The 13064-nt window shown below is 43.7% G+C and overlaps 1 protein-coding gene across 1 annotated transcript in view; it reads right to left on the bottom strand.

Annotated features, from left to right (window-relative positions):
* Positions 1-13064, bottom strand: part of COL6A6 (collagen type VI alpha 6 chain) — a 119409-nt gene that overhangs the window by 97080 nt on the left and 9265 nt on the right. Inside the window, exons 6-7 of the mRNA XM_040263812.1 lie at positions 10301-10876; positions 6555-7124 (exon numbers count right to left, since the gene is read on the bottom strand). Of these exons, the coding sequence (XP_040119746.1) occupies positions 6555-7124; positions 10301-10876 (1146 nt within the window). The remainder of the gene's footprint in view (positions 1-6554; positions 7125-10300; positions 10877-13064) is intronic.

Here is a 13064-nt window from a genome sequence, read left to right as displayed (position 1 = left end):
AAAGCCTCTGCGGCACCGCTGCTGGCTCTCCCACACAGTGTGTGCTGGGCAGGGTTTCACACAGCCTCCATCACTCTCCCTGAAGTAGGTCTTTAATGACTGGTCCAACCCATGTCCAACCCAACTGGACTCACGGGAGCTCTGGCCCCTTCCACCACTTCAGCCACAGATTCAACACACTGCTGCTCCCATGTCTGACTTTCCAAAGGGCTGGATAACACAATTCTGTGGTGTGGGAGAGCAGCTCTCCACGGAGTGAACTGCGAGCAGTGAAAGGCAGAAGGTGGGAAGGAACCGGCAGATAAGCAGCTCTTCTTCCCCTGATTGGCTGGTCTGTGCAGTGTTTCCAGGACTTCCTGGGTGACCTTCTGCAGGACCAGCGTACCAGGGATGCCTTCTCAGAAGCTGTAGCGAGCTTGGTAACACACATCTCATATTTACTTTCTTCTTTCTTGTGTCACTCATTCTTGTTTCACCAGGACTATACTCCCACCAGAGTACTGCCACATAAACTGTGCTTCAAGCTCTGCTTTCTAGAGAACCCCATTAAGACAGGGACATAAAGAGATTCTTGTCAAGAAAAGTTGGAAATGACCATCAATTTTTTCTTATATTTCCCACATTCCTTGAATCAGTTCCTGAAGGTGTATCTACTTCATCCTTATTGGACTGGCCTTTGGTTGAATATCCTTTTGGACTTATCCTCCTTGATGATGTGAAAGATGAGAGGTACTCTAGATTCTTTTGCTACCTAGTCATGGTTCCATGCCAAAAAAAGGCAGCAAGTCCATATCCTGAAAACTGCTGGGGGCCTCCTCTGGGTGGTTAGAACAGGCAGACTCCAAGAAAAATCAGGAGACTAGCATGGATGAAGATAAGAAAACAGGGTTCTGTTTAGTTGCTTAGGGGAATTTGGTGTATATTGAAGCAGTAAATTGAAATATAGCTCTGAACTGCTAAATGATTAAAGTTGCTGAACCAAGGAACTCTTGGCAAACTGTCCTTTTGTGAACTAAACTACTCTATCACTCCATGCACCAGGACTTATAAAATCACTTCAAGATACCTTTGGCAATACGCTATGAGAGTTACTAAGACTCACTGAATATTTACTCACGCTTGTTCTCATGCATTCCTCATGTGTCCCTATGACACACAGAATAAACAGGAATGCTTCTAACACTCATTTTGCAGAACAAGATGCTGTGGCTTAGAGAGGCTTGCCCGAGGTCTCACGGTTATTATTGTGGACCTCCCATGTAGGAATCAGATCCAGGCCTGTCTGGAGTCCCTACACTGAACGACCTTATTTTCACCACCTCCTGGGTGGCCAGTGATGTTAGGTCATGCGGGTTTCAAGTGCTATATTACGCTGCTGGAAGGGACAGCCTAGCAGTGAGTGGCTTCTTTACATAGCAGAAGCTTTTGAGATATAAAGCTTTTGTGATGTCTTAACAAGTTCCAGCAATTCATAGTTGAAGCACAATGCTTATAACATGAACACCAGATAACCTAGACAGCAACTATAGCAAAAAAACCTAGACAGCCACTATATCAAAAAATTTAACAACCCACAAATAGGTTGGAATCAGACAGATGCAGATTTTAAAGTTTGCTTAGTTTGTCGCCTCCAGTAAAATCTGGGGCAGGCTTCCAGTATTCCTTAGAGCTCCCTTTTCCTCATTTGTAAATGGGAATGAAAATACAAATCACAGAGAGTTTGGGAGTTTAATGAGATAATGCATTTACAATATTTGAAAATGCTTGACCCTCCATAGAGGCACAAGAAATACTGATGTTTCCCTCATATCTCCATGCAGCTAACCATCCTTTCCCATAAACTAAATCCTAAGTACAATCAGAGAAACAGAAATAATTTAGCTGCACAAATGTGAAAACTAAGAAAGGCTAGTGACCACTCCAAAGTGGTGCATGTTTTAATAAGAAGCAAACTGGATGTTCAGGCTCTGAATCTGGTTTCTTTTGAGACACATCAAGCTACTGTCTGATATCCCTTGATTTGGGAGTTCATTGCTCAAGAGGAGCTGGTATCCTCCACTATGTTTGTACAGGCTTTATCAGCTTTATCATTCCAACCTCATTAGTCCTCAGACCACAGCTTAGCCACAAAGGCCTCACACATTCTGGTTTGTTACAGTAATCACTTGAATTATCTTTAAAGTGTACTTTTCTTATTTATTTATACATTCATGACTTCTGTTTTGACTTTCCGCTTGGCTTTCTTTCACCCTATTAAGGACAGATTAAATAGTTCCAAGATAATTTTCAGCCTAATATGAATAATTGGAAATGGGTATTTCATGTGAAACAGGAAATTCATGTGGAAGGTTTGGCTGAAGTCACCAGGCACATTACAAAGTACGGGAAGAAAGTGAAGTGCAATCTACATAGACAGTCCTGACCAATGGCAGGACTCTTAAACTTTGGCTCACACACTGGGCCTTACTGAAGGTTTGTGCTTAGAGCCCAGAAGATTTATGGAGGGGACAGTTGGTGTGCCATGAGTCTCTGCCCACAAGTGCACACACACACACACACACACACACGCACACACACACGCACGCACACACACATACACACAAAAGAGGACATAATGTTCTCTTTAATTGAAGAGAGAGGCACTTTGAGAGGCAACCTGGAGATGATACAGCCAAGAAATTATGAACAGTAAGATATGATGTCATGCTGCTTTCTACAAAGGAGAGGCATCCACACTGGAACACCAACACGGGGGGGCTGGAACTTCCAGGGTTTCCTGGGTGCTGGGAGCCAGCGTGAGGAACTCTGCCCATGGCAAAGGTCATGAGGAAGGAGGCTTGGCATATGCAAAGGTGTGATCAAGCCTCAGGAAACCCCCTGTTCCCGAGCATCTACCCCCAAAACCAGAGTCTATCTACTTTACTGTTCCATGCTCTCGCCTACACCTCTGACTTTATGGGGTCTGTTCCCCACCGGTTCCCTCAGAGAAGGAGTAAATGTGCAGCTCCAAGGCAATAAAAATTCCTGGGCATGACAAGAGTGTTTCAACTTACGAACTCCTCTGAAGGTTATCTAGCCCACCTGTATAGGTTCATCCGGCCACATGTGATTGTTTACAGCCTCCCAACCTGAGAGGCACGAGATGTTTTAGACTTACAAAAGGCAAATTCCTTTGGGAAGTTGGAAATTATTAGTATAGTGGGTTGGTTAGGAATTATACTGATGAAGGGTTTTTCATTTGTTGTGCCAATAATCGCTGCTAATTCCCTGCCCTGGGTGGGACAAGGGTGTCTCAGGTCAAACCTCTCTGCTGACAGACTAGCTTGTGTGACAGGATAATCCATACTCCTGCCACTAAGCATTGATTGTTTACTACCTCTCAACAATAAACAGCACAGAGAGTTTGGAGTATTTTGAGAGTCTGAATTAGCATAGGGCTTTTCTCATTGTTGAGTCAATGATTGCCGCCAGGCCTCCATATCCTTAGGCACCTGGGAGTATATTAATCAATGTATTTGGAATATAGAAAAGGAAATATAGTAGTTTTTAAGGTTAACAATACTAGACTTTTTGAGTTAATGAATTTTCTCTCTTGTAATAGATCACTGTACTTTGTTATAAATCACTGTGTCCTTGCTATGTAAAAATGTAACTTTATCACTATCTTAAGACTAAATAGATCTTAAGGGGAGCATTGGTGAAAGGATTTTCATTTGTTGGGCTGATGTTTGCTGCTAAATCTCCATATTCCCTGCCCTTATAATGAATATAACTAGCATATAGGAGAAATAAGTATTAACTTTTAAGCATATAGGAGAAATAAGTATTAACCTTTAAGATTCATCATGTCAACCTTGGGGTAAATAAATTCCTTTCTTGATTGTAACTCACTACACCCTCACCCTATAGGGATGCAACTTTATTTGGAGGGTGGTGCCTGGTTTAAGAAAAAACACCCTTGGAAAAAATAAGTTTTTTGGTTATCAGAAAGAAAGGGTCGTAAAATGTCAGCAGGCCTCATGGCCAGAAGATGATGTAAAATCCCTAAGACCTTTTTTTATATAAAGCACCTGATTTTGATAAAGGTCAGGACTGCTGACCCCTGCGTGACTCTGTCCTCATCCCTATGTGTAACAAAAGGTATATAAGCAAACTCAAAAATAAAGAAATTGGGATCAGTTTCCAGAAAGACTGATTCCCCCATGTCGTTCTTTCTTGCTCCCCGTTTTTCTGGCTGAATTCCCATCTGGAACGTGGGTGCCCACCATGTCTACTTACTAGTCCCGGTTTTCAAGCCCACGTGAGAAGGAGCCCAGGGAGGGGCACCTTCCGATATTCAAGTGGCGCCGGTGGCCCAACGTAGATGGTGCAAATTTCTTGTCTTGGAATTTTATTGGTATCCCACGTAAACCAAATTATTCAGCCTCTTTTTCTCTCCTACTATTTTCTGGCCGAATTCCCATCTGGTGCATGGGTACCCACCAAGCCTGCTAATTTTGCCTGGGCTTCTAAGATTGGACTGGGGGGGCCTCAGTGCCTCCTCTCCTTCGGAAGAACGGGAAGACGCCTGCGGCCTACGTAGGTGGTGATTGGTATTCCATGTAAACCAAGTTATTCAGCCTCTTTTTCTCTGCTAATGTTCTAATCCCTCTCTATCTGTAATTAAATGTTATTTCCAAGGACACAGACTCCGTCCCCACCTTCGAATCAGGCTGGACCCTGGCACCTGGGGAAACTGATGCAAAACTGTTTCCCATGAAGTTGATACGGCTGCACATAAGAAAGAGCTGTGTTGGGCTTCTCTGGTCTCCCATCCAAGAAGGCTGCCTGGAGGGGCAAAGAGATAGCAGCAGATAAAGTGGGCTGCTGCTGCTGCTAAGTCGCTTCAGTCGTGTCCGACTCCGTGCGACCCTATAGATGGCAGTCCACCAGGCTCCTCTGTCCCTGGGATTCTCCAGGCAAGAATACTGGAGTGGGTTGCCATTTCTTTCTCCAATGCATGAAAGGGAAAAGTGAAAGTGAGGTCATTCAGTCATGTCCGACTCATCACGACCCATGGACTGCAGCCTACCAGGCAGGCTCCTCCGCCCATGGGATTTTCCAGGCAAGAGTACTGGAGTGGGTTGCCATTGCCTTCTCCAAGATAAAGTGGGAGGCATCCCTAGGTGCCCCAAAGCCGAGGAAGGCATAAGGGAACAGCTGGAATTGGGAGATGCCCACTTTCCTCAAGGGACAGATGTACCTGATCAATGTGCAGAAGGGGAAGTCTTTGAAGCAGTCATGAGTGGGCCCAGTTTAGACAAGCGTTGCTGAGAAAATGGAGTTCTGAAAAGTGCCATCAAGTGAAGAACTTTCCTGATCCTCTGGCCCATCTCCCTTGTCCAGCCCATGCTGGAGAGGTTGGACACCACGATCAGTAAGGAGATGGCAAGGCCTGGGAGGAGGGGGCAATGTGGGAGGTGGTGGACGAGCACTAAAATGCCAACCAGCTCAAATGGTCATGGGGATTGCCTGCAGCAGGGAAAGCACAGTGAACTTGACTGAGTGTAAAGTCTGAAGAGTTATCCAAGGATGGACATATTCATCACCAAGAAGAGGTCCACTTACTTCTTTAAAGTGACTGGGGGCAAGGCAAGAGCTGACCTCATGAATAAATCAAATGGGTCGATGGTAGACAAAAGTGAAGTGACTTGGGAAAAAAAAGAAAAAGAAAAAAAAAACAATAATAAAAAAAAAAGTGAAGTGACTTGGTGATGACATCCCAGGTGTCATGTTTATTCAAAGTAATGTTAAATATGTGTTTCCTCATTTCATCTTCACAACGATCTTTTGAACTAGATGCTTTGTGGTTCATTTTTACAGATGAGAAAATTAAACTTAGGAAAGTTAAGCCACTTGTGCAAGAAAAAGTGGCTATTAAATGGTCATTTATAGTCCACTAACCACTCATCTCCAGAGCTGCCTCTTAACAACCATGTAGCTTTCCTCTTCCTGGTGGAAATCTAGGCTTACTCTTTACCATAGGTAGTCATACAGAATCACAGCCAACCCAGTGGGGACTTTTATAAAAACAGAAAAAGTTATTTCTCCTTCAAGACATTTTCTTCCATCTGTTGGAAAAAATGTCAAAATGCGCTAATTTTTAAGAAAATATTTACCAACTTCTGCATTGAAGTTTCACATTAAGGCTCTAAACTCTAAGATACTCCCTGGCTACCTGTGGCAGCAGTTGGCAGCTCCACTGCCAGGCAACCCAAATCTGTCAACTAGTTTTGTTTTTGGGGAACACATTCTTCAGCCTCTGAAACCAACCAGAGCATAAACAGGCCTTGTCCTCACACCTTCAGAAGGTGAGGCATTCCCATCACAAAGAGGGCATATGCTCCCAGGAGAGGAAAACTGACAAGAGTCTCATATCCTGTGTCTCAATCTACGAGGTACAGAAAACACTTGATAACTGTGAAAGGTTCCATTTGAAATCAACAGGCACGAATCTGCATTCTCCCCACAGCCCCAGAGAAGGCATAGACCCTAGGGACCTGTTGGATACTCACTGCTGTCACCCCCGGAGGTACAGATGTTACGAACAATCCTCTTCTTGACCTTCTTCAATTCGTCAAAGTTGTTAACTGTCAGCTTCTTATCGGCGGTCCCGGTAATCTGAACGAGCTGCTGGTCATCCACATCCCCGACGCCCACAGAGTAAATGTCGATGCCTTTGTGTCTCAGCTCTTCCGCAGCCTGAGCCACCTCGTCTTGGGACTGGCCATCTGTGAGGACCAGCAGCACCTGGGGGGTACCTGTGTGGATCCGGCTGCCCATGTCCGGCCGGAAGTAGTGCCCCACCTGCCGGAGGGCGGCGCCAATGTGGGTGTATCCAAAGATCTGCTTGATGTTTTCAATCTGAAATGAGATCTCCTTTTTGCTGATGAACATTCCCAAGGGGAACTCCGGCTGGTAAGTGTGGCTGAATTGGGCAGCTCCTATATGCACTCTGTTGTTACTGATATCAAAGTCTTGAATGACAGACACCAAGAATTCCTTCATCTTCCTAAAGTCATCTGGATGAATGCTATTTGAGCCATCCATGAGGAACACGAGATCGACTTTTTCAATTTCACAGTCTACAAAGAACACAACAGAATCAGATTGTTATTATTTCTCTAACTGAGCAGGGGAAGTCAAATGAACAAGACTGAAAGCTGACTGTGGCTCAGATCATGAACTCGTTACTGCAACATTCAACTTAAATTGAAGAAAATAGGGAAAACCACTAGACCATTCAGGTATGACCTAATCAAATCCCTTATGATTAGATAGATTAGATTACATCTGATACACAGAGTGCCTGAAGAACCATGGATGGAGGTTTGTAACACTGTACAGGCGGCCGTGGTCAAAACCATCCTCGAGAAGAAAAAATGGTTGAAGCACAAGCTGGAATCAAGATTGCCAGGAGAAATATCATAACTTCAGATATGCAGATGACACCACCCTCATAGCAGAAAGCAAAGAGGAACTAAACAGCCTTTTGATGAAAGTGAAAGAGGAGCGTGAAAAAGTTGACTTAAAGCTCAACATTCAGAAAATGAAGATCATGGCATCTGGTCCCATCACTTCATGGCAAATAGATGGGGAAACAGTGGAAACAGTGTCAGACTTTATTTTGGGGGGCTCCAAAATCACTGCAGATGGTGACTGCAGCCATGAAATTAAAAGACACTTGCTCCTTGGAAGAAAAGTTATGACCAACCTAGACAGCATATTAAAAAGCAGAAACACTACTTTGTTGACAAAGGTCCATCTAGTCAAGGCTATGGTTTTTCCAGTAGTCATGTACGGATGTGAGAGTGGGACCATAAAGAAAGCTGAGCACTGAAGAATTGATGCTTTTGAACTGTGGTGCTGGAGAAGACTCTTGAGAGTCCCTTGGACTGAAAGATGGTCAGACCAGTCAATCCTAAATGAAATCAGTCCTGAATATTCATTGGAAGGACTGATGTTATGGATGAAACGCCAATATTTTGGGCACCTGATGCCAAGAGCTAACTCATTTGAAAAGACCCTGATGTTTGGAAAGATTGAGGGCAGGAGGAGAAGGGGACGACAGAGGATGAGAGAGTTGGATGGCAGCCCCAACTTGATGGACATGAGTTTGAGTAGACTCTGGGAGTTGGGGATGGACTGGGAAGCCTGATGTGCTGCATCCATGGGGTCGCAAAGAGTCGGACATGACTCAGCGGCTGAACCGAACTGATAGGGAAATGCTATTTCTGAAGGTGGTGTTTTAGCTTATGCCACCCTGTGGTCCCATTAATTGGAGAAAAATCAGAGACACACAACCGTGTCATAGAGTCAGCATGAGGATAGTCCCACATCCTTTTGGGCTTCTCTTTTCTGTTTGGCTTCACACCATTTTCTTTTCTGAGATGCCGGAGAACTGGAGGTGCTGTGACAGAAAATGAGTTCTCACCTGCAGTCTAGGCTTAACTTCCAGAAAGCCCATTGACAGTGGTAGCATAACAAGAAAAATAAATGACACACCCACCTAGGGATGTGAACAGACAGACAGATGGTCTTTATTATTGACTTGGCCTTGCTGGCCAGTTGAGTCAATAAGCGCTTTTCTCGTTTCTGGCAAATTGAGTTTTAAGACTCAAGACTTCCAGCCTATATCTAGTCTCTTTGCCTCTTAACCAGCCCTCTTTCTGGGGCATACAGGCAAAAATGTCCGCTTGAGAGAAATGATTTTGAACAATGCACTATGGTTTAGAGATGTTGCCCTTGTCTTATCACAACAAATTAAGAAAAAGAATGTGAAAGGCCATTGCCAGTGAATGAGTTATGCTTGGCACATGCTCATATGTGTTCTTCAGCCTTCTGGAAAGCATTAAAATTTCCTTGAACTCCCCATAGAGCTCCTCACTGACCTAACTTTATTAATTCTCATTTTAGCCTCAAAAAAGATGAAAGATATCTTGAGATTTCTGTAGCTGAGATAAGCAAGGTAGAGATAAACTATCGGGTGAATAGATCCTTCAGGAACTGATTAGTTCATTAAATTCCTTTGTTTCAGATTCAAATAAAAGAAATAAACTTTCTTTGTGCCCAAGGGAGAACATTCAGTATAAAAATTCAGTTTCGACTTCTACAGTGGACTTGAAAAGGTCAGTCTGAATTTAAGACATTGGCCAATAGAAGGTAAGAGACTCATCCCAGCTTTTGTTGAGATCCAGATGGATTTTGTTAGTTTTATGAACGAAAAAGATAGTAGCTGTAGTCTCAGGAGGCACAGCATATGAAAAACAGGAAAGTTAAATAATTTTTAAAAGGAACTGCACCAAGATATTGAAACCCTAGATTAATATTAACTCTCCTAACAAAAATACTTGGTATTTTTAGTAAAACACATCCTAATAACAATACTAAGGAGTTTTAGAAGACCATAATCTCCCTTTGATATGAAACTGTAAATTGGCAGCTGAACAAATGAGTGGATGAATACACACGTGCATGGATGTGGCAACGCAATTTCGAGCTGCCAGAGCAGAAACATGGCATCGAGGGCAGAAGAAGTCCTGCATGCTCTCTGCTCTGGAAACATCTGAGGCTAAAATTGGGTGTGTAGCACTGGGCTCCATGTTTCAAATGAGCCTGTGCCGCAACAGAAACATGTGACGGCGCAGGGAACTTCTGGACTGGAGGAGACAGGACTTCAACCAGTGGTTCTGAGCAAGAGAGGGACTTGATTTCTTGTGTGAAGAACAGAAAGAAGAGTTTTCTGTGGGTGAAAGTGGCATGCAAAAACCCATTTGTGTTCCAATAAATATAGCTTGTTCAAAACATGGTGAGTTTTGTTGGTTATTCATTTGAAATATAGCAGGACCTATTGTGCAGCGCATGGAGCTCTGCTCAGCATTCCGTGCCAGCCTGGGTGGGAGGGGGTTTGGGGGAGAATGGAGATGTGCGTACAAAGGGCTGAGTCCCTTCACTGCTCACCTGAAACCACCACCACGTTGGTCATCGGCTATACCCCAGTACAAAATGTTTCTGGTGTCAATAAAAATTAAAAAAAAATTTTTTTAATTAAAAAAGAAAGTATAGCCCCTCTTCATCAAAAGAAAAAAAATGGCGAATTTTCCATCACTGGAAGAATTTAGGCAGAGGTGAATAGGAATGCTGTAGAAGGTTGAAGATTTCACAAGGTGGGAACTTCTACAGAATCTTCAGTGTCCCATTTGGTTTCCTGCTTATTTGGACCTCTTCTGATAATTAAGAAAATGTAATGGATGAATCTTACCTACTTTTGAAGAGTTACATACGCTGGCAGACACATCTGAAAATATCCCCTTCAGACCTCCAAAAGTTTCCACGAAGAAGTACTTGTCACTCGATCCTGCCATGGCCAGCAGCTCCACAGGGTTGGCACCGGCGATGCCCACGGCCAGGACAAGGATGCCCTTGTCCCTCAAGGCCTTGGCTGTAGCATTGAGCTTATCGGCATCGTGGGATTCCCCATCGGTGATCACAATGAGGACCTGGGGGACCCCTTTGTGCAGACGGCTGCCCCGGGCTTCGGTGAACATGTGGTCTGAGAAGCCCAGGGCCTCCGCGGTGTAAGTGTTGCCCCCCATGGGCTGGTCATTCTGGAGCACCGAGATCACCTCCCATTTGGTGTCAAGGTTATCCAGATAAAATAGCACCTCCGGGTCATCCGCGTACTTCAGAGCCCCAAACCGGACGTGATTCTTGCCCACATCAGCTTTTTTCACCAAGTCGATCATAAAGTCCTTCATGATATTGTATTCATCGTGGTCAATGCTGCCAGAGCTGTCAATTACGAACACGACATCTAAAACTTCAATGCGCTTGCATTCTGAGAGAGAAAAGCAAAGGAAAACTGATGAGATTAGCCTTGCAGGTCATGGGGGACTCACACCCCCACCCCGTCCCCCCACATTTTAAATGCCAGGGTGCCCCCTCCATAGGATCAAGCCGTGCATCTGAATGTCTGCTCTCTGGATAACAGACAGGATACACATACTCATTTGTGTGTCTTTTAGGACAAGGCAGATATGACATGAAGCCTGCTGCAGTGGGTAGGAAGCGGGTGGGGTGACAGTCACAGGGCCTCAGAGACAAACATGACGAGTGCTTTTGGAACAAAGAAACCCAATTCATAATTCTGAGGAAGCTTTCCTGTATAAATGGTACCTCCAACATGTGCTTTCATTTATACAAATTTGTCTTTTTTTTTTTTTTTAAGCCACAGGGATCATGAGGTTTTATTCTTAAGATAAACCTTGGGGGAAATGACCAGATGAAAATAAATTTGGCAACACTATATTTTCTCCATTGCTAACTTTCCAAGGTTGTATTTTCTCCTTTTTTGACTTTCTTAAAACATAATCTGTACTCATGTCTGGGCTTTGTTATAGAAACGAGCCCATTTCACACTTGGCCCAACCAAGTGATCCCAGCGTGACCTCTCATTAACTTTTTAAATGTGGGGTCAATGCCACGGAAAAGTAAAGTAACCCATGTGTGTATCACATTGTATTCTCAAGGTGCAGAGTTCCAAACTCCAACTCATTCATTCTAGAGAAGTGGAACTGTAGGATGGTGAATGATTTAGTCCTTATGTAGCACCGTCTGTCTACAGGCCTGAGGAAGGTATGTTTCAACTGCTACCTCATCCATTTTGGAGAAATGGAATTGTGAAAAGGTTTCCCTAACTCTTCCCCAAGGCTCACTACATTCCCTTCTTTGTGGTAGGGCTGTTGCACACCCTTAAGCCAATACACTTACCCACCTAACTACAGGCCACAGGTATAGAGCCATGACCACATCACCCCAAAAGCCTGGTTCCACACAGATAGAAACGATGTCCCCTGGGCCTTCAGCTGCTCAGCGGAGCCTGCTTGGATTACCTGGGAGGCTGCAGGGTAGCCTGTTCAGTCAAAGCACCCTTCAAAGAGGTCATACTTGTTTTGGTTGGAGTTACCAGGATGCACAATAAAGTGTACTCCTCTAGCCACAAAATATAGATTGCAGTCACCAATACTTCTAGTGCAGGTTGGCCAGAACTGTTATTTGAACAACAAGATTCTGTCCCTTTTTTTCCTTCAAAATTCCATTCAGATTCATCTCCTTCATAGAAGGTTTTCAGAATGCCTCTGTTCTCAGGCCCCATGGGTCCCTTATTTCTGCTGAACCTTTATTACTTTCATTCTGCAGTACCCTGGGAACACAATGATGACTACCCATTTATTTCCTTTGAAGCATCCATTGTTCAAGTTCCTATATCTTATCCCTCCTTTATAAGATTTAATAAATATCAACATGTTTTTACAAAAATTATCTCATTTCATATAAGTATTTTAAAAGTTTTAAAAAATTGTAAAATGAACAAACATAAATAGTGGATGTTAGGTCAAAGGGGAGCCACCTTATCCAGGGGTTACATCCCTCTACTACCTGTCTTCAACAGACCACATGTTGCCCCTAAACTCAGATTATATAAGGCTGGGACCCTGCCTCAAGGTGGAACCGACTCTGTACTGTAATTCATGCTCCCGTGCTCCCTGCTGGATTAGGCTGAAGCCAGACTCTGGCTGAGAAAACCTCCTTGCTTAACTCCTACCCATGCCCTGTCCTGCTTTCCCTACTTCTCTTCTGAAGACACTTCAATAAATCAAAAAGTCTACAAGTAGTAAGTGCTGGAGAGGGTGCAGAGAAAAGGGAACCCTCCTACATGGTTGGTGGGAATGTAAATTGGGGCAGACACCATGGAGAACAGCATGGAGATTCCTTAAAAAAAAAAAAAAAATAGAACTGCCATATGACCCAGCAATTCCACTCCTGGGCATAAATCCAGAGAAAACCATATAATTCAAAAGATACATGCACCTCAGTGTTCATAGTAGCACTTATACTAGACAAGACATGAAATAACTTAAGTGTTATCAACAGATGAATGGATAAAGATGTGGTGTATATATGTACATATATATGTGTGATATATATATATACCCACACCTGAATATTAGTCAATCATGAAAAGA

This window comes from Oryx dammah, unplaced genomic scaffold (assembly GCF_014754425.2).
Source record: "Oryx dammah isolate SB20612 unplaced genomic scaffold, SCBI_Odam_1.1 HiC_scaffold_2, whole genome shotgun sequence".
NCBI classification, from domain to species: Eukaryota; Metazoa; Chordata; class Mammalia; order Artiodactyla; family Bovidae; genus Oryx; species Oryx dammah.
Note: the sequence above shows the minus strand (reverse complement) of the source record. Positions and strands in the feature narration are given on the sequence as shown.